At 31.6% G+C, this 21669-nt stretch overlaps 2 protein-coding genes across 5 annotated transcripts; one reads left to right on the top strand and one right to left on the bottom strand.

Annotated features, from left to right (window-relative positions):
• Window positions 1-221: 221 nt before the first annotated feature.
• On the bottom strand, window positions 222-2046 carry LOC108330923 (transcription factor bHLH93). The gene is made up of 4 exons (XM_017565524.2): window positions 1305-2046; window positions 1052-1210; window positions 740-904; window positions 222-613 (listed from the first exon to the last, which is right to left on the bottom strand). Exons 1-4 carry the CDS (start codon window positions 1845-1847, stop codon window positions 527-529), a joined length of 954 nt encoding a protein of 317 aa, XP_017421013.1. The 5' UTR covers window positions 1848-2046; the 3' UTR covers window positions 222-526.
• Window positions 2047-13314: 11268 nt separating this feature from the next.
• On the top strand, window positions 13315-21445 carry LOC108332226 (phosphoglycerate mutase-like protein 1). Of its 4 annotated transcripts, none has more exons than XM_017567425.2 (11): window positions 13346-13476; window positions 13706-13776; window positions 14012-14073; window positions 17490-17597; window positions 17865-17944; window positions 18770-18932; window positions 19598-19672; window positions 19799-19887; window positions 20079-20198; window positions 21000-21044; window positions 21127-21445. In XM_017567425.2, exons 3-11 carry the CDS (start codon window positions 14014-14016, stop codon window positions 21233-21235), a joined length of 849 nt encoding a protein of 282 aa, XP_017422914.1. In that variant the 5' UTR covers window positions 13346-13476; window positions 13706-13776; window positions 14012-14013; the 3' UTR covers window positions 21236-21445. The 4 variants fall into 4 exon arrangements, with proteins under 4 accessions (XP_017422913.1, XP_017422914.1, XP_052731724.1 ...); XM_052875764.1 differs by lacking the exon at window positions 13346-13476 and adding an exon at window positions 13502-13608; XM_017567424.2 differs by lacking the exon at window positions 13706-13776 and having other exon boundaries at window positions 13315-13476.
• The last annotated feature ends 224 nt before the right edge of the window (window positions 21446-21669 follow it).

Raw genomic sequence — 21669 nt, 5'->3', positions numbered from 1 at the left:
GCAAAGTTTATAAATAATACATGGTTTGATTGAAATTGCACAGAAAATAAAGGAAGAGTTTTCTTAGAGTTAGAAAATTACTGAAGATCACGTTCTTACGTTTACAAAACTAACAGAAGATCAAAAGCACTCAATTATGAATGTCACATCATTACAAAGAAAAGTGTCTTTGTACATAGAAGTCACACAAAGAGAGATATTGGAAAGCCGTATCAAAAGAATAGAAACAAAATCCGAACTTTACTCTTATTATTATGTCTTAACATTTTTGCTTGTGCCCTCCACATGCATTCAGGGACAATGACTAGATTCTCGTCCTTCAATTCTATTATTACACTTACATGATCACTTCCACAATTCAACATTAATAATTGCTAACTTTGCCTCAGAATCACACGGACGAGTCCAACATAATCTGGAGATTTGATGAAAAAAAAAAAAACTAGCCTCTGTCTTAACAAAACCAATGAACATTATAGAAAACTATCCTAAGTGCATTTGCTCCTCTTCTTCCTCTGTTCAACTCTCACAAACACCTTCCTCCATATCCTGCACTTCTATACAACGCTTGCTTTATATCTTCAGAACTCAGCATTGCCCTTTGCTCCGATTCCTGTTACATGACAGACAAAAAGGATACTTCTTTACACCGTGCCTCAACCAACAAATACCATCAGCGGAAAATATGAAGCTATGTAAGTATTTGTAAGGAGTGCCAAAACATGGTGTGCTAATGTACCTCTGAGCAAGAAGCCTGCATTGTGAAATCATTGAAACAGCTAATAACACATTGTTGAATCTCAAGGCCTAAAGCCTCCAGAGTGTTTACTGTTGATTGTAACAATCCTTGCTTTCCTGCACAGCAAATTTCCACCCGTGTGTCCGCACTCCTCTCCACTTCAAACTGCATTCACCAAAAGGCTATAATATAAAAACCAATGCAGGATTACACCAATCACAATGGAGATTTATCATATCAACAAACATATATTTCAAAAGGGTCTATCAGAAATTATTACGAGTTCAAAGAACATTACGGTTTCATTTATACCTTGGGTGAATTTCTCACTAGGATTTCATTTGGCTTCACATCTTTGAAAATGCCTGCCATTTTAGAATCCACTTCTACTTCTTGCTGAAGATTGTTGATCTTCTCCAGAAGTTCTTTCATGTAATCAATAGTGTCCCCGAGTATAGATGTTCTATCCATCTGTGATAAGCATTCAACACAAAAAATTAGATCTGCTCATTCATTTCTGTTAGTACAGTACTCATTCAACGAATGAATCACACTCACTGCGTACCTTACTTATCTTGGGAACAATAGCTCTCAGCATTGAGAGTCTGTCATTTAATCTCTTCCTTCTTCTCCTCTCCGCCATTAGATTCTTGGAGGGTTGCCCCTGAAGCTTCTTTGACCGATTTTTTCTTTCCAGACCCGTTCCGATGTTGAAAACTGGCATTTCGGAGGACCGGGTTGACTCCGCTTTGCACGTAGTTTGCAGCTCCAAATTCTTAAGCTCTTCCCCAAGCATACCGGGGTCCTCTTCTTCCATAAAGGACAATGGATAATCCTCTTGACCAAGGGTGTTGAGTGGAGTATCAAGTGTACTATAGTAAGAATCGATAATCTGTGGTGAGGATTCATCGAGTAAAGAGCCATAGTTTTCATTGAAGGGGTAGTAGTCGTTGTAGCTTTGAGGAACTTGTTGACCAGAAGAAGAGTTTGGGAGATAAGGTAGAGAGTTTTGATCAAAACAGTCAAAACTACTCCAGCCATTACAGAAGAACTGAGTTTCTTCTGTACTTATCAGTTCCTCCAAGAAATCACGGTCATAGTGCTCCATCTCTCTCTCTCTCTAAATGCGTGTGTGTGTAATAGGATGCTAATTCTTTAAGAAACACACCTTTCGAGTTCTTCTGAGAACATTTAGTATACTAAGAATGAAGAATTTATAGGGGAATACAGCAAGGCTTTGTTGCGTATGGATTATTATATACAATGTGGTATGTATGATGATGATGTATTCATTAGTTTTAGAACCTATAGCCTAAGACGGAAATGGAATCTGCTTTTTATTACACAGTGATTTATGTCTTTTTCACCGAAATTGCTGCAATCAAACACAAACTATATATTTAATTGGTATTCTTAGAAAACTTTGACTCTCGTATCTGCCTGGAAACAAAAAGAATGGAGTTGTCATCATAAAACCTGCCAGGTTCCTTGTATGTTTAAAGCTGTGTAATATAAATTGTTGCTAACACCTCTCTCTCTCTCTCAACCCTTGAAGAAAGTTTCCAAGTTGGGTCCCACTCTCCAATGCCTCCAAAGTTTGGCTTAGCTCACGAATTCAAATGAGTTGGTATTCTTATTTTGTTCTTTCTGCACTACCTCTTCCGTATATCCAATACGCTTAATAGTTAATGCAAATAGCAATAACTTAGATGAATATGATATTAATTCTCTCTTATATGTTTACGTAGACAAATGCAGTAATAGTGTAATACAACCTCACTATACACCTTCCACGGATTATTCTAATTTGGCTCTAGCAGGTGAACATTGTTCATGTAGGGGGTTCACTAGTCTTTGCTTCGGCTATACTATTATGATCTTAAATCATAATCTTCATCCACTAATTATATGACAGTTAAAGCATACATACATGGTAAGTGTTAATAATAATAATTATCTGTTAATTAGTTTCAGTAGCTGCACTGCATATTTATAAGCCTAACAACATAGTATTCTACTGCTAGATTTATACGTGATCTTGAGTCTTCTCCTTCAGCATCTCTATGAGTCACGGATTTTCGACCCTTGGAAAAAGTGTACGCATAATGGTCTCTTGATGAAGAGTTTGTGACTAGCCATAGGTAGAAAGAACAACCTCACCAATGTCATTTTCTTTTATGAGCATAGAAGTCAGCTATGGTTATAACTTTATTATGTGTAGCACGGAATTACATCCTGAAATGCCAATGGGGGTAAATGTAGTCATTTTCGAGGTATGATCATACTGTGAAGAATCTAAGGTACACGTGCCATTGACAAGTTAATCTAATGCAGTAGGAATTGAATTTAGCAATAACGGAGATGTAGCCTTGTAGCATTCTAACAGATCAGAGCTTGTCAACCAATTTATATAAAAAGAACACCAAAACCCCACCTCGAATTCAAACTAGAGAATGCACACAACACTTTCATTTAAAAAAATAAAAGTTAAAGAAGAGATGAGTGCTCGCATTTGGTGGAAGTCATTTATTGGGCCAATTGTTCTTAATCTTGAGATGATAGATTATTCTCAATCATTTTAGGCTAGCCATCTATACTTAGACAATATTTTATTTGAATAATGCAGTATTAACAACCACGCCTCCCTTTAATAGGGTAAGCTTGATATCATTAAATTCATATTCACTCTTCAATTAAAATTAAAATGTAATTAAATCATTTTAAATTATATTTTTTAAGTTACCTAATAGTATTCATTTTAACTATTATAAATTCACACTTAATATCTATTCCTGAAGTTTTCTAGGTTCAAGTTTGAAATTGTGATACACAGTTCTTTGACTCTTGGAATTTGTTGAAATGATTAAGTTTAAACCCAAAGTCAAACATTAACTTCAAAAAATTTATAGAAAGTTTTTAGTCTAATGGTCAAATATATATGATTTCATTGATGAGTATAACTTAAAAGTATAATAAATGAGTAATTTATACTGATGATAACTTTTATAAATTATTACACGGATTGTATAAAAAAAATATAATTTTACATTTTAAGATCTAATCTTATTGTCACAACTATATATAAATTAAAATTCTTCATGTTTTAATATATTTTTAAAATTATATACTACATTATTTTTTATCTACATGTATAATATAATTTTTTTAATTAATGTAAAATTGTATAATTGTTATTTATATAAAAATTAATCCAATCACATTATTTAGACGAAATAATTTAATTTAAAATTATTAAACATAATATAATAGTTGATGGATTTATACAGTTATAAAAAAATTAGGTAATTGCTGTACAAAAGTTTCCTAATAAAATTTTCATCATAATATATTTTAAAAATGGAAAAAGGGAAATGATTAAACTAAAGCGACACTGTTAACTGGATCCAAGATAATTAACTTATTTAGTTTAAGGTAAAAAATTTAGCCAATATAACAAATGTGTCTCCATCAAGCTTTGCTGTAATCACATCTAGTTTCAAGCACTGTTAGGTGTTAATTAGAATTAGAATTTAGATGTTTTTACTTTTTGTCTTCTTTCCTTTTACTTGCTTTTCAGTAAACACTATTTTTTTGTTTGTGTTTCATTTTTATTTTATTTCCATTTTTTTTATCAAAATCTAAAGAGTTTTTTTACCTTGTTTTTAACTAGAGAAACAAAATTTTCAGCGTCTAGCGATCATTAACACCTAGCTAACATAAAAAAAATGTCATTGAAGAATAAAAGATTTTGAGAATTGCTTTTTGCAACGTAGAAGAATAGAGCCACGAGATATTGCTGGAACATTTGGGAATTGTTTTATTGCTCAAATAATAGTTAGTTGAAGCTATCTTAATGAAATGTATTTCTTGCTTTGAAACTTGGTTAGCTTAATTTTCCATTTTATAACAATTGTGCACTTTAACTTTTGGAGTTTCTTGCTATGAAACTTTGTTAACATAATTTCCCATTTTATTACAACTGTGGGCTGTAAATTTTTATAGTGTCCTTCAATTCAAATTACACTTAATAAATTGTACCTAACAAAAGACTACAATAATAGCAAGAGGACACTATTTATTACTTAATTACTTGTTGTAACTAACTAATTAAGACACTTGTCACAAAGTGAGGATCAAAGATTTTTCCATGCTCAGAAGGAACTAGTTTGAAAATTTGTTAAATTCTCCTAACATGTATTTTCTTGCATCCATTGACACAGATGAATGAAATAATATTGTGTACTGTTATATCATTTTGGGATATTTTCCCTCTCTCATCATGTTAAGTTTTACATAAAAATTTTAGTTTTCAGAATGGAAATCAGAATGATCTTAAGAATAATGTAGAATGGTACTTGTTAAGATACTTTTAAAATAGTTTAGACACTAATAAAAGGGAATGCAGTATGATACGTTCAAAATTAATCCAGGAGTAACAGCCTAACAACACGTGTCTAACTTACGCAAATTCATCTGAAATAGCTGCAGAAGAATCTGAAATTGAAGGTTAATTATTTGCATGATATTGCATTAATGGCCATTATAATATGATAAACACCAAAAACAAATGGCGGATTTCTGAAAGACCACCCAGACAAGAACTGAGTGGCTGCTTATCGTTTTTGTTTCATTAGTATATTTGGCCGATATTAAATTATTAATATTACGAACCTTTACAAAAGGAAGATTTTATCCTTATTAGCCAAATTTTATACGAGTGTTTATAAGTATTTTTTTTTCTTTAAACATGTACTAAAAATGGTTTTATTCGAATTAATTGAAACAAAATTTTCTTTCTTAGGCAGGTGATTCATTTAAGAATAAAGAAGATCAGATTTGAATTGATATTAAAAGAAAGGAAAGAAAGGGTTGATAATAAATTGTGAAAGGAAACGAAACTTTGGAAGAGACAGTGACACATTAAAAACCTGAAAGAAGCACGAGGAGCACAGGGACAAAAAAATTACATGGGTGAAATGAATGAGTGGATGGTGGTGTGAGAAAACCGCGGCTGTTTTCCTCCTACCTTCCCGACACAAAGTGGTATTCTTAAAGCAGTTTTTGGTTTGGTTTCGATCTTCCTTTGTTTCGTAAGATTCAGCTTTGACAGCCCACAATATCTTATCTGGAGTTCTGAACTCCTACCAAAACCACCAATCTTTCTCCATCTCCCACTTTTGTCTTCTTCCACTTTTTGTTTCTTACTCACCACTCTCAAACAGTACTGATTGGGGTCCAAAAACCCACGACCCATCTTAGATTCTATTTTATATAGATGTTATACAAATATTCATTACAAAATTCTCATTTTTCTTCTTTATGTAAAATGGAATTTTCTTTAAATATATTTTAATCTTTAGAATTTAAATTTAATACAATTTGGTTATATAACTTTTATAATATAACTATTTTAAATTTATTTTACATATAAATTGACATTTTAATTAAATTCTGAACAATTTATAATGTTTGACAGTTCATATATAAATCTAAAACTTCATTTAATATATAAAAATTTATTATATCATAAAAATCATATTTAAGTTTAATATATATATATATATATATATATATATATATATATATATATATATATAAAAGTGTACTATATGATGAACCGATTTTCAAAAGAATATTGAAAATTGATTCACAGTCCTAAATTTTTATAAACGAGACGACTTTTTAGAGGATTGATCGATCAGTTTAGTGTTAAGTCCATAATTATAAATTCAACATATTTATAAAAACAGTAAAATATTTATTGACTTTTGTGTTATTAATAAGACAACCTTAATTAAAAGTTTACTTTAAATCTTATAATTATAATAAGGTAAGTAAAATAAGAAGGTAAGTAATTAGATTATCATGAATTCAAGAATTTACTGTAATAATTAATCAGATACATTTAACTGATTTGAACGTCAGAATATATTTAATATGTATATACTCGACTCGACTTGAGAGCTAAAGACTAATGATAATAACGAAGACTTAAAATTATGTTAAAAAATAATAAAAAAAGTGTGAAGACGTTCTCATCCACATCCAAAACGATACATAATTTTTTTAATATGCTTTTAAAATATATATAAAAGATTAGATAAATAAAATGAAATAATATTTTGATATGGTCGGTCATCTTCTAGCAGCATGGTTGTTGATAATGATTTGGCCAAGTAGCTTGGCTGCGGACATTAGCATTAGCATGCATGTGAAGGTGAGTGGGGGTGGTTCTCGGTACCTGTCATCCTGTTTCTTCTCTTTCTAACATTTCATTTTAGGTGATGGCTTCTGAGGTAACAACATTGAAAACCATCCTTGTTAATAGTAATTCAGGTGTTAGCTGGCACCAAGTTAATACATTTTAATATTAATCACTTTTCTTCAAATTCCGTTTTTTCAAAATTTTTAATAATATTAAACTAATTTGTGGATATAAAGATTTAATAAAAGTTGCAATTTGAAGTAATGATAACTTAGATGATTATAGTGAAAGACTTTTACTCAACACATTTGTTCTTACTCCCCAAAACCTCAAGCACGTGAGAGTTTATCTTAATAAAGAGCTGGAAAAAGTAGTTTCTAGGTCGATCACGAGTCATTTCCTGCGCAAGAAAACGAGAAGAGGCAACGAGCAGCAAACCCCACCTCATATTCATCCCTCTTAATTATTTCATCAAAAGTCGTGCCTTTGATCTACACTTTGCATGTAGCTTTACTCTTTCCCTTCGACTGTTTCGTAGGAATGAAAACAAAAAGTACGAGAAATCAAATACATAACAATAAGTTCAAAATTCACCTAACTTCTTCTCTGATCCAGAACTTAAGTTTAGCCTTTTCTTTTAATACTAAGTGCACTCTAATAACTTGTATGGTATTCTTATGTTGTTGTGTTGAGGTGTGGAGTTTTATTTTTTACTTGTGTTTTGATATGTTAAGATGCATTTTTGTGTCATAGTATATCTATTTATTATTAAGTACAAACAAAGTTTCATATCGAATAAAATAAGAGATAGACAAATATTTATATACACATAAGATACCTCCATATAGTATGAAGTTTTATGTGTATGTCCCTCCATGATCATGAGAGGTGGAGAGCAAGAGATGCTCAGTATTTGACTGACTTCCGCTGTAGGGAAGGTGGAGATGAAAAACCATAGTCCTTTATTTTGTATGTTAAATCATCATAGTGTGGAGTCTTATGTGTACATTGTACTCTACACTTATATATAAAGTTCGACAATTTATATATTCTAAGCTGCCTATACCTGAAATTGATATCTCATGTCAATCAATCCTTATTAGATAAAAAAATCTACACAATTCTTCACACATTGAATTATAAAAGTGTTTATACTTTTTGAAGAGTTGTATTTTTCCCTTGTTGATTCTTGTAAGCCTTGTGTTGATAGAGATAAAAAGTTGAGAGAGAGTAGAGGAAATATAATAATGATCTTCTTAAAAATAATATATCCGAGTAACACGGTAAGCAAGACAGCAGAATTAGAAGAGAAAATTGCGAGAACTAAACAACTTGATTTTTTAAATGCACCTTGATTAACTAGTTGGCTATAGACAAAATGGTGCATGTGTGGATGAAATAGTAAAAGCTATTCAGTAAACAATTAGCACGAATACACATATACAAAAGTGGAAAATCAAGCAAGTAGAAAATCATTTTGCAGAAACAATGAAATAGATTTTGAGACTAATTACTTATGTAAGAAACCTTGATTCTTAATTACTGTATATAGTTTTCCCTCGTTTCCGGATAGCTGATAAATCAACAACACAGAGAATTTTGTTACGTCAACTTGCTGATTACATTCAAAATTAATTAGGTATACAAATATTCTACTCTTTGTGAAACAACTAATCCACCAATATTGGAACTGAATATTTGATAGAGAAGGAACTTGATATTGTTTATTACCAGATGCATAATATTGTTAGATAATATCTTTTGCAAGACTCATACGTATATGCTCTTCTTACGTATATATGTTGCCCTAATATTAGTTTTCATCTCTTAAATTCATGAAAATCTCAATCCTTGTGAGTTGTGAGTTGTGATGTTCATGGGGTCAGCTCCATTCAAATTGAGCGGCTATGTGTTGGGTGGTCACACTACATTGTAATCTAACCTTTTGTCTTTTATGAGATAGAAAAATCAATTTAATTTTCAAGGCACTTGTACTTATTGCACCAACCTTAATCATGATAACTTGCATATACTATTTATACTAAAATTCGTATTAATACACAAACTAATGCAGACAAATCCTTCTATGCGTGCACATAATTTTAAAAAAAATAATCAAAATCTAGAGATTAGTTTGTTAGGTTTTCCACAAATCCACTTCTAACATATAAGTTTCTAATTTTGAAGATAGAAATATATATAGTATTAAGCTCTAAACCAGATAGCTTGTTTTTTAATACGTGGAAGAAACAAAGTAGCCCCACGTACCCTCTTTCAGAGGGAATTACAACTGTAGAATAACACGATTTGGAAAACCTAGTTCTTTAAAACCTTGCAATTCAAGTTGGGTTATAATATCCTGCAATCCAAAAAATTTGTCTTTTTCGAAACTAGAAAAACCCTTTGGTGTGCTAGCATAACAAATACTTCGAATTAGTCAAATTTGTGTGGGGGAGATGCAGAAAAGAAAATCAAACTCCTGAAAAATCAGATTATGTAGATCAAGGATCCAATTTTCTAGGTTAGAAATGAAATAAAAACATGTAGACTATATATGAAATCCAACTAGCGTGTTTTATGGACTAAAATTGAGGTCACAAACTTGTGATTGATTATAGGAAGGTTATTAAATTATAATAAGGTTTATAGTTAAGTTAAGCTAGATAGCTTTATAATTACAGTTGTGAATGAATATAAACAACACACAGGTAGTTATTAGCTGTCAGTTAACTTCAACGTTGTCAACATATGATCAGTTTCAAATTACATATGACATAAGTTCATTGACCTTTACTACCATATATATCGCTCAGTGATGAAAGACTTCATAAATGATATATAATGTCAGTTTGGGTAATTGTACAACTCATTTTTGTTAAAGAAGTATATATATGATTGTTCAGTTCCATCATTTTCAATATTATAAATTAATACTAAAGACAAAACCATATCAAACCTAAATTGGACCAAATTCAATAAACTTATAAGTCATAAGTCTTTGTTCTGATTTGCTCTTAACGATATTAATACAAAAGTATTTGGGGATGTATTAAAAATAATATGATATTCAAACTTTCATATTAAAAATAAATTGTAAACTTCTAAGCAAATTATAATTTCTAAAGAAAAACTCATTGTTGAGCAAAATGTTGGATAAAAAAGTAGAAATTTTATGAAATGCTATCAAAATCCTTACTGATCATATATATTAAAATTATAAATAGATTAACGTAAATTATATGTAATCATCTTACTATTTAAAGTAATGGATGTAATATATAATTTTATTATGTGTTTAAAAATAAAGTTATTATTTTATTTTAAATCATCTTTATTATCTTGATTAAAAAATATTAAACTTTACTTTGATTAAAGTCCAACATAGTTTATGATAAGAGGATACAAAACGCGTTTAACTTTGAATAATTTAGTGCAAAAGTAAAAAAGTATATAATAATTTGAAGCTTGTTAGATACTTATATTAAGCGGTTTTTGAGACTAATCCTATTTTTTAGGAAAGACAATGGAAAGGTTGAAATAGGTTAAAGTCACCTCATATTTATTAATACTTTTATTTATACTTTAATTAAAGGAATCCATTTTTTTTTTCAAATTTATTCAAATTACTTTACCAAAAGGATGATATTTAAAAACAATTAAAGAAAAAATACACTTACCTTTTTCAAGTCAGGTTATATTCGTTATAATTTTAAGAAAGAAATTCACGTATTATATTTTTAATAAAATGACATTTACATCTTTTAGTTTTTAAAAACATGTTTTTTATCTTACGTTTCAATAAGTGACATTCACTTTTTTATATGTTTAATAAAGTGATATTTAGTTTTTCATTTTATTTAAAGATATTATATTAACTAAAATTCAATTAAAAATATTACATTGACTAGTATATTTTATATAAATTTATTTGATTTTATTTTTTTAAAAAAAATTGATACAATTTAGCTGGGCAGTTTATTTCTGCAGTTTCCATAAATTTTCCCTGGACTTCATTTAAATTAAATTTTTTTTGAATTGTATAATTCAAAAGTTATTTTTTATAAGTAAGAAGTAACTTCCAAATTTTGAAAACTTTTTTTTTCTCAAAAAGAGACTTTTCGATTGTATGATAAAAAATAAAAAAATAACTTTCAAATTGCAAAATCTAAAAAAGATAAAAAAAGAAGTTTTTTTTTCTTTTTTCAATGAAGGTAGGAATTTGTGTAGTGCAGGAAGAAACTGTCCATTAGTTATAGTTTTTAAGAAAAAACTACAAGTCCACAATAGTACGAAGGAACCCATTTTCATCAATTAAGGGTCTTTTCTAGTTGTGAGATCTAGCGCATGTTCACATCTATGCAATTTGGGTGTTGCTCCCTCCACCATCACACCTTTCTCCTTCTACCTTCTCTTTACTATTTTGTTCCTCAGTAAAATTTTATTTTTAGGGTTATTATTTTTTAATTTTACCCATTCACAACCTATTTCACTAATAACATATTTTAGTCCCGTACATGAATCAAATACTTTTCTTTCATTTTAACATTATATTTCTTCCTTTCTTTCTTTTGTCGTTCTGAGATACTACAAGTTGCAAAGGTTGGTGGTGGTGGAAAGAATTATCAAGCAGTCTCCCTCTCGTGGTGCAATGTCGCTCTCGTGGTGCAATACGTGGAGTGCTTCCTCGTATTCGAATAAACCTTGAAATAAAACCTTAAAATAAAAAACGTAACCTTTAAATGGATCCGTTTAAGGAAAAACGGATGTCGACATATCCGTTTTACCTTAAACGGATGTCGACATATCCGTTTTACCTTAAACGGATGTCGACATCCGTTTTACCTTAAACGGATGTTGACATATCCGTTTTTCCTTAAACGGATGTTGACATATCCGTTTTTCCTTAAACGGATGTTGACATATTCGTTTTTCCTTAAACGGATGTTGACATCCGTTGAAGATGTCACCTCCGTTTAAAGGTTACGTTTTTTATTTTAGAGTTTGCTTTATTAGGGGACATCCGTTGAAGGATGTCACCTCCGTTGATGTATACTTCCTCATGCTAGTTGATGCTCTGGACGCTCCTCGATGTTTCTTCACACCACGGCGACAATGGAAGCTTTCAAACCAAAAAAAAACTGGGAAGAAAAAGGAATGAAAGTGCGGGGTGGGGAGGTGAAACGGAAATGGAGAAATGGGAAGAGAGTTCCGTAGGTGGGTGGTGGAAAAGTAAAATTAGGGTTTCAAATTATTTAAAATAGAGTAAAAATAAAAATCTTTTTAACTTAAAGGATATAATTGTATTTAAAATAATATGAGGAGATAGAAGAAGTATAGGGTGGTGGTGGAGGGAGCAACACCCATGCAATTTTGATCTGGTCTTTCGTTCATTTTCTTCACATAAGCAGATTGGGCTTTACAGGGCTATGTCTGGGTCCAAAGAGCAGCCCAACCTTACACTGATTTTGATTTAATAAAAGAAAAAGGGATCCGAAGAGATAAAACATATTATTTATGTTTTACTTAAACTAATCTGCAAGTTGTGGGGAACACACAGATCTTATCATCCCCCATGCTATGTGGGAAAGTTTTGCACTGAAATCCAACTAATTTTTGTTAATTACCTATCTGTCCTTACATACCACACAAGTTGAGCATGTGAAGTTATTCATGTGGCAGTGACAGATTGAAAAAAGAATTTCTTCAACCGCCATGCGCAATGTTTATTTTTAACCAAATGCTGCAGAGAGAGGTGTTGAATGGTTTAATCTCATTCATTTATATTTTTACTGTAAAATATGTGTACATAATAAGTTATTATGTACACTTTACAAACAAATTTTACTGTAAAATACACATATAGATGGAGAAAAAGGATCCAAGGTGACAAAAAGAATAATTTAATAATATGTTATTTTATTAATTGTTAAATAATATGTAGGAATTTATCTTAAAAAAATTATAAGTTAGTATTATAACTAAAATTTGGGTTTAATTTAAACTATTATTAGTTAAATTATCTATATATACTTTTTAATTGAATAATTTTAATTTTCAATAAATAAAAGATAACTTATTTATTTAATAGAAAATTTTATTAAATAATTTTTCTTTATTTTGAAATAACTACATATTTTTTTCTTTCTAAAAGTAACTGCTGCGTAATTTTTTAAATTTATTTCTATAAACTTTTACACGTTTTAATTATTTTATTTTTCTATTTTTTGAATAAATATTTTAAAAAAATAATACAATAATAAAATTATATTTATTTATTTCTTTATTTAAAGCTATATTATTTTATTGTAATAAAAAACGCTTGTGTATGTGTTTTATAAAAATGGTTTTGTTTTTGTTCAGAACTCGGAAATTTCTCAGTGTCACACAATATTTTTCTCTTATTAGGCCAACACCATGCTCGTCACTCCTAATCCTATTTTATTGAATTCCAGTTTTGTCCCTGGTTCCATTTCCAAGAGTGGTTGTGCATCTCCATCTTCTTCTCCATTCCTTTGCTCCTCTTATCCCTCAGGTACTCTTCTCTTTCTCCGGTACTATTTTTCTCCATGCTCCCTTTTGCTAAAAATCACCTCAATTTCCGGCCATCCAATTTACTCAGCAATTTTTCGTTTCCCGTTACATAGATTCGACGCAGTTTTTCTACGTAACGATTCACGCCCTTTCAATTTTCTTCAATTCCATTTTATTTGTTCCTTTTCGTTAGTAATAATAAATCGAATTTGAACTCGTTTTTGGCGGAGACTGTGGCATGTTCCACGTTCCACGAAGCTTGGAGCGTAAGCTTGGTTGTGCACCGTTCTCTGTTGCCAATGTACGAACCTTCTTTTGTGGATTTATGCTTAATGTAATTGTTTTAGGTGCAAATACTTTTAGCCATTTTTGCCTATTTATGGAGCTGTTCCTGTCTTGTTCAAGAGGACAAGATGTTGTCCGAAGCCTTACGGTTCATTCCTTTTAAGCTGAACCAGAAAGCTGATCTACTTTAGTGATAAATGATAACTTGATTAGTTACCTGTTATTATTGGCTTTTCTTCAATGTCACGCAGATATGGATACTGCTGCTGGTCAAATTCTTTACCCATTGCACCGCTGTAAAACTCTTCACCTGGTTCGTTGCAACTTTATCCTTACAACAGTTTTTTGGTTAGAAGATGTTTTGTCCCATGTAATCAATTTATTTTTCATTGTGTGTGAAATGAATCCCAAAGCTTAACTAAATCGAGATACCTCCTTTATTCCCCGTTTATATGGCCCTTCCCAGAACATTTGTTGTCTCTTCACGAATAACGAAGTTTCATTAAACTACTTTAGCTTTAAATATATGATAAGAGTAATTTTGGAACAACAACACAAATTGTTGACAAATTTATTGTTTTTTAACTATTTGAACTAATTTTCTCGAAAGGGTGTGAATTAGTTGAAAGGGTCTATTAACATAGAAACGGAGGGTGCACGTTGGACTCACTAGTATTATCTACCTATCTCTTTCTCATTGACTTTTTAAACTATACTGTGTTGTTTGAAAGCAAGAATAGTAGGAAGTGCTTAACATTTAGCTAATGCGAGTCAAATTTCACTAACTACATATTTTTAGGGTGTTCCTTCCTCTTAGTGGTTTTTGGAAAGTTGAAATTTGGATGTTGAATTCAGATTATGATAGGATACAAAATTCCTAGAATTAAGGGGAGAATAATTCAGGATCAAATAAATCAATCCAAGATATGTTGTTTTTAAGGAGTAGGCTATTATTATTCCTTTTCTATTTATATCTTGTAGGTTATTGACTTGAAAGTATGGTAGTAATACTTCACTCTCCTCTTACCTACATGGTATCTAGAGCTTTAGGGCTCCCATCCTTAAACAATTAGGTTGCCTAGTTGAATCCCAGTTCATTCCATTAGAATGGTGGCAGGACAGTGGTTTTGATGGACTTGGATAATGAGCATCATCGACCAATAACAAAATTTCTTTCTAAGAGCACTTCAAATTACCAGTCATAAACTGAATGTAAAAAACCAAACTTTACATTTGGTGGTTGATGATAAGGTGAAAGAGACTTGGCTATTTGGGTGGGGAGGTGCATCCACCATCAACCACGGATCCAAAATACAGGCAGCGATGCTTTGAATACTTCATAGTCACTGCCTAGTTGATCAACTCCATGGATCTAGCAGCAGGAAAATTGTTTGTTTTTTCTTAAAATAGTGGAATTTAAATCTACTTCAACTTCACCAAATCAGCTTATAAAGTGAGATTTACACTGACTTATATACTATGATTTGACCTTATCTTTACTTGATGTAAGTTTTTCAACATATTCTCTTTTCTACATTATCTTCTCTTTTCTAAGGACTGAACATTTCTTGTGAGACTAGAAAGGACCTAATAGCAGGTGACGCAAGACCTAACAAACTTGACTAGGACTGACTCTGATACTATCATAAGAAAACTAACTTATGAAGTGAGGTTTGTATATACTTGTATACTATATTTGGTTTAGTTGATGTAAAACTTTTCAATAGTTTTCTTGCCACAGCCTGTCATGATTGGGAAGCCATAAAGGAAACCTATTTTGTTATGGATTCACATTTATTTGCATTTACATGTTTGGATGTGGAAGAAGCAATACGGTGAGGCAATATAACAACCTATTATAATGCCATAATGATTGTTTTGGGAGGGGTTGGGTTTATTTGACGATTAACAATGGGAAGGTTCAAATGACAATGTTTGCGTGATACCACTGAAGATGGTTTTGATTTAACTCGGGTTTCATAATGATATTCCATCTCAAGAATCACCAGAATCAATGAAACCAAATGATTTAATTGGGAAAATTGGTGAATTCTGTAATTGTTAAATGCCATCTTAAAATGAAAATGCCGAAACTATTCAAATGTTTGAAACAGTATAAAGGTCTTAATTACTAGGGATATTCAAGCATAAGAAAAGATAGGCTCCATTTAACAACGTCACCAAGAGTTTATGCAAATGTTGGATCATGAAGTGTCTGATGATCCTTTAGAAGTTCCTAAGATTGATGATTCAAGTTTTTTTGTGTAAAGTCTACTCAATCTTCTCATAGCGGTTAGGAAAGGTATTAGGTATTGTACAAAACATCCTTGGTCTTCCAAAGTATATATCTCTTTAATAATTTGTCTACTTCGTGTCTGGTGTAAAGAACACCTTCTCAAATGGAGAATTGGGAGAAGAAGGGTATATGTAGCCTCCACCTAGTTTCTCTAGATGCTTGGAACAAAGGTATGCAAACTAAAACGGTTATTATACAGACTTGAGAAATCTCCCCAAAAGCATTGTTTGAAAGATTCATAAAGTTGTTAAAGGTCAAAGGTATGATTGTCTATATAGATGGCATAATTGTAATTTGTAAGTAGGGATGGTTTTGAAGATATGAGCATATTGAAACAAAGGCTAGCGAAAGATTTAGTACAACTTCTCTGAATGGAAGTCTCAAGATAAAAACAGGGTATCATGGTATCACAAACAAAAGTACATTCTTGATCTCTTGATAGAAAATGAGAAATAGAGGATCTAAGCCTTCGTATACACCTATAGTGGTCAATGCTGAGCTTAGAGAAGTCACATATGGTTGTGCCAGTTGGCACATTGAGATACAAAAGGCTTGCTGGGAAATTAATTTACTTATTACACGCCGGTTCAGACAATGTTTTTGTTGTGAGCATGGTAACTCAATTTTTGAATTGCTCTTGTGAGTTATATCTTGAAGCAATTTTGTAAAATTCTTTGCTATCTGAATGGAAAACCAAGAAATGACAAGTTGTAAACTGGTCATTGGTCATGATCAATTATAGGTTGGGGGTGTACATTTGGATATTGGACATTTCTGTGGGTAATTTTGTTATGTGGAGGAGCAGTAAGCAAAGTTCCATTGCTAGAAGTATCGTTGAGGCTGAATTTAGACCAATAACTCAAGAATCTGTGAAGTTCTGTGGCTCGAGTCTTAGAAGAACTGAGAAGCCTATTTATTTTGCCATGAAGTTGTATTGTGATAACAAGACAACAATCAACATTATTCACAATCCTATTTGACATGATCGAATGGAACAAGTGTGATCACAGATATTGTACCAGCTGCACAACAGGTAGCAGATATTGTGATCTCAGGGTTTTGAGATAGGCTTTTGAACTATGAGCTAGGAAATTGGGTATGATTGATGTATTTTCAACAACTTGAGGAGAAGTATCAATAAATTAGGAAGGTTGAAATTTGGGTGTTAAATTCATATTATGATTGGAAATAAATTCCTAGAATTAAGGGGAGAGAAAATAAGGATTAAATGGATCCCTTATATTTTGTACTTTTAGGAATGGAATGCTGTTATTCCTTTTCTATTTTTGTGCTATAGATCATTGATGTGAAAGTATGAAAACAAAACTTCATTCTCTTCTTACCTACTCTTCCTTTTGTGCTGTGTTCTGGTTTTGGAAAGATCATTTGTTTATGTTCAAGTGTATTACTGTCTTCTCCAATCTTGTATTCAGGTTAGACATGCCCAAGGATTTCACAATGTAGAAGGTGAGAAGAACTTTGAAGCGTACAAGTCTTATGATCTTTTTGATGCAAGCCTGACCCCTCTCGGCTGGAAACAGGTAATTGTTAATCAAGTGATGTTATTTTAGGACAAATCTTGATGCACTTTTGCACTATAAAAAAGTTAAAATTCTAGGCTTTCCTATAGAGATTGGTACTTGTGTTAACTGTTATGTTTTTGACACATTATAATCTCTTCCTCATAATTTCTCATGAGATGTTGGGTCAACTATAATTTCATATTTGGTAAACTTTTTTCCTTGTGATCATCTCAGTAATATTTTTTAACTTTAACGTCATGTGTAATATGTGTGGCTCCATTACAGGTTGAAAATCTGAGAGGACATGTTAAGGCTAGCGGTCTTTCCAAAACAATTGAACTAGTTATAGTTTCTCCCTTGTTAAGGTATATCCACATTGTAATTTAAAATTCTTCCTAAGACGTTTTGTCAGTATTTAATACTCATTTTACTCTCTCATGTTAAGATCGTTTTTGGTTCTCACCAAGGTCTTCAAGATTTATTGAAATATAACAGATAGCTTGATAAGAATACTTGTAGATGATGTGACATGTGAGTAAAGAAAACATCGTAAAAATAATAGGGTGCATACAAACATCTTTACAAATTAGTCTAGACACAGATAATCATGTATAAAATAACCAAATTGGATATGATTTTTTTAAAATTATAATGTTTTACTGATTGCTGTGAAGTTTCATCGAAATATGACTCTTGGTCCAAATTCTACGGTGCACAGGTTTATAAATGGAATGTCCCATGTCAACTTTAATCTTTGAATGATACAGTGTCAGTTAAACTATTCTGTTATTTGTGTATATATATGTATGTATGTATATGTGTACCTGTGTATATATCAGTTTGTCATATATCTAACATCTAATTATTCTAGTATTTTTCAAATATTACTTTTGTTTCAAATATGAGGGCACTATGCTTATTAGCAAAATTTATTCTAATTTATTTTTTATTCTGAGAAAGCTGGAAAAACTGGAAACATTTGTGAACAGTTTATTCCAGTTTTGTATTTATTATGTGGGTATTAATCTTGATTTGGAGTGTCCTTGTAGTATCCCATGAAATTTATTTAGATGTAGTCAAGTGAAGTTGTACTGGCATTTTCACTGAAGAAATGTTTTTGCATATTATTAAACATACAAAATTAAGGGGTAATGATTATCGTATGTGTATTGCTAATCATTGCATTGCAGGACCATGCAAACAGCAGTGGGAGTTTTTGGTGGTGAAGCATGTACCGATGAGACTAGTGTACCTCCACTAATGAATGCCGGTGTGGGAGACAGTGATCGGCAAGCAATTTCCAGTCTCAATGCTCCACCATTTATAGCAGTGGAGCTTTGCCGGGAACACTTGGTATGTAATGATGATGACGGTTTTGTAACTTTGGCGTTTGACAGTTTGGGCAAAAAATCAATTGTACCTTTGTTTTCTTTCAACATTTTGTTAGTTACTATATCTTATTTCTTCCCAAGCTTCAAGAAGATACAGAACCAGTAATTAGGAAGTACCTGATGAATTACTGAAATTACCTGTTGGCCGTGTCCATTACCCTTCTGGAACTTGTTTCCTTGGTTATTTAGGAAACTGATGTCAGGTCTTTTTTCGTGTTTGTTTGGTTATGAATAAAATACAAATAATGTCAGCTTCTTGAAGAGCTTCTGTACGGTGTACTTTTCAGTTCCAACTTTGGCTCTTTTGTTTTATTTTAACCAAGTTTCCCAAGTCTTATTTCATAGTAAGTTTGTTTATTCACGCATGAGATGTGTGTTGGGTTGTTGGCTCCTCTACATTGATTTATGTTCTTACTGTATAATTTTAAAAGGAATCTGATTGGATATTTGGTGTAGAAGTTACTGGTCTTATAGCCACTAGCTAGTGACTAGATTGGGTTATGATAAGCAGCCAAAATTTTAAAATTGAGCGATAATTTTGTTTACCCCTTCGTTGCTGTTTTTGATGTCATTTGGCATTTAATTTCAACAATTGTCTTTATCTATTATTTATTTTGGGAAATTCAGGGGGTGCATCCTTGTGATAAGAGAAGAAGCATCAGTGACTACCGACATATGTTTCCAGCTATTGATTTTTCATTGGTAAGTAGTCTGTTATGATAAGCTCATGTATGGGCTAGAGCTACCACGGTTTGTTCTGATCCGTAGTTGCTAGAACATAATCAAGATTAATTTGATGGGGTTCATGCGTCATGTAAATTGCGTCAGATAGAAAATGATGAAGACATTCTGTGGAAACCTGACATTAGAGAGAAGAATGAAGAAGTTGCTGCCAGAGGACTTAAATTTTTGGAATGGTGAGTGTGATCATGCAATTTATATTTCACATCCATGAGTATTCACATTCCACAAGAGCAGTCTTATTTGGTTGGACTGAGTTGACATTTTGGCCATGTTGCACTTACGTGTGCTGTGGTTGCATGACATCTGAAGCACATGCCTTCAGCTAGAAATCTGATATTTTTTTCGTATTTTCTTGTTGGCCCAGGCTGTGGACAAGAAAAGAGAAGGAGATAGCTGTTGTTACCCACAGTGGTTTTCTGTTTCACTCCTTGAGTGCTTTTGGAAATGATTGTCATCCAACAGTGAAGAGTGAAATCTGCACACAGTAAGTATTCATCTGAAAGCATATTGGCCTGTCTCTTTTATGAACACCTTAGTGTTGAGATATATGCAAGAAAGAATAAACAACAACGTGCTTTTTGTTCTATGTGGTGAGTATTGAATGACCAATTTGAATCCTAACACCACTTAGGTTTTACTTTTATCAGACAGTGTATGTATATGATATTCATTAAATTACATGTCAGCTCTATTGGTTGAGTATAGGAGTATATAATTCATGTCCTTGTCCAACAACCACAGAAGCACAAATACTTCTACATAGTAATTGTGTCGGGTGTTGAAACTATGCTAGATATATATCATGGAGACTTCAAATATTTTTAATTGCAATTTTAAACTTGTATACTATACTTGATTAGAATACTAATAATTAATTTTTTGTTGTGTTTTATTATGTTTGAATGACTTCTATTTTTTAAAAAAATATAAACTCTAGTGATTTTAAGATTTTTGTTTTGTTAGGTTGAGTTCTCTGTATTATGTTTATTTGGTAATGATCTTCGCTTCTGAGAAAAGAAATACTTTGAAAATAAAAAACGGAAGACGGGAATTTGAGGGATATTCCTACTCATTGTTTTCACCTTTTATTTGAGGTTCCCTTAAAAATGAAGCTTAAAAATATTTTGTACAAAAATTTGTTTGAGAAACCCTTCTCTGAAGTTTTCAACGCCAATCTTTAGGAGAATATATAACTTTTAAGCAAATAGTTTTCTTCGAGCCTTAGTTGTATCAAACTTTCATGGTACTAATTAGTTGATGTTGGGTTTCTATTTTTTACATACAGCTTTGCTAATTGTGAGCTACGTTCAATGGTTGTCGTTGATAAAGGGTGAGGATTTTATTCGCAGAATGACTTACACTTTGACTTTCTACAGAAAACTCACGTAAGAATTTGATTTTCCATTTTGCAGTATGATTGGTTCAGATGAATCATCTACCAACTATTCTGGCAAAATTCCTTATGGCCTTGATCTTCCCAGTGATGTTGCTGACGAAAACCATATAGGGAACGGAAACTGATAGTTACCGTTGCTCTGTTATAGGCTGGAATTTCTTTCGTTTTCATGATTTGCATTTATAGGTTTCTTCAATGCTAAAATCACAAGTCTTACCAACTTTTTTTGATGGAAAGATATTTATTGACAACGATCACTCAATTTTAGCATTCGTAAATGGATATCAATTTATCATGTGTTAACTTTGGATATCAAGGTTGCCCGTGAAACTCTCCATTAATTCTTAGGCCTTTATGATTCTAGTTAAGTTAAAACATTATCAAATTCTTCTGACTTATTTGCGTGGAATGGATTTCCCTAGTATTACAATTTTAATCGTGTTTAAGAATAAATTCAAAAACAGTGAATAAATGCTTATATTTATTTCATTTAATTGTAAGTCTCAAACTTCGTATTTTAATTAAGTTATAATTATATTCAGAATTTTTATATGTTTTC

This window comes from Vigna angularis, chromosome 4 (assembly GCF_016808095.1).
Source record: "Vigna angularis cultivar LongXiaoDou No.4 chromosome 4, ASM1680809v1, whole genome shotgun sequence".
Taxonomy (NCBI): domain Eukaryota; kingdom Viridiplantae; phylum Streptophyta; class Magnoliopsida; order Fabales; family Fabaceae; genus Vigna; species Vigna angularis.
This window is presented reverse-complemented; position numbering and strand designations above follow the sequence as displayed.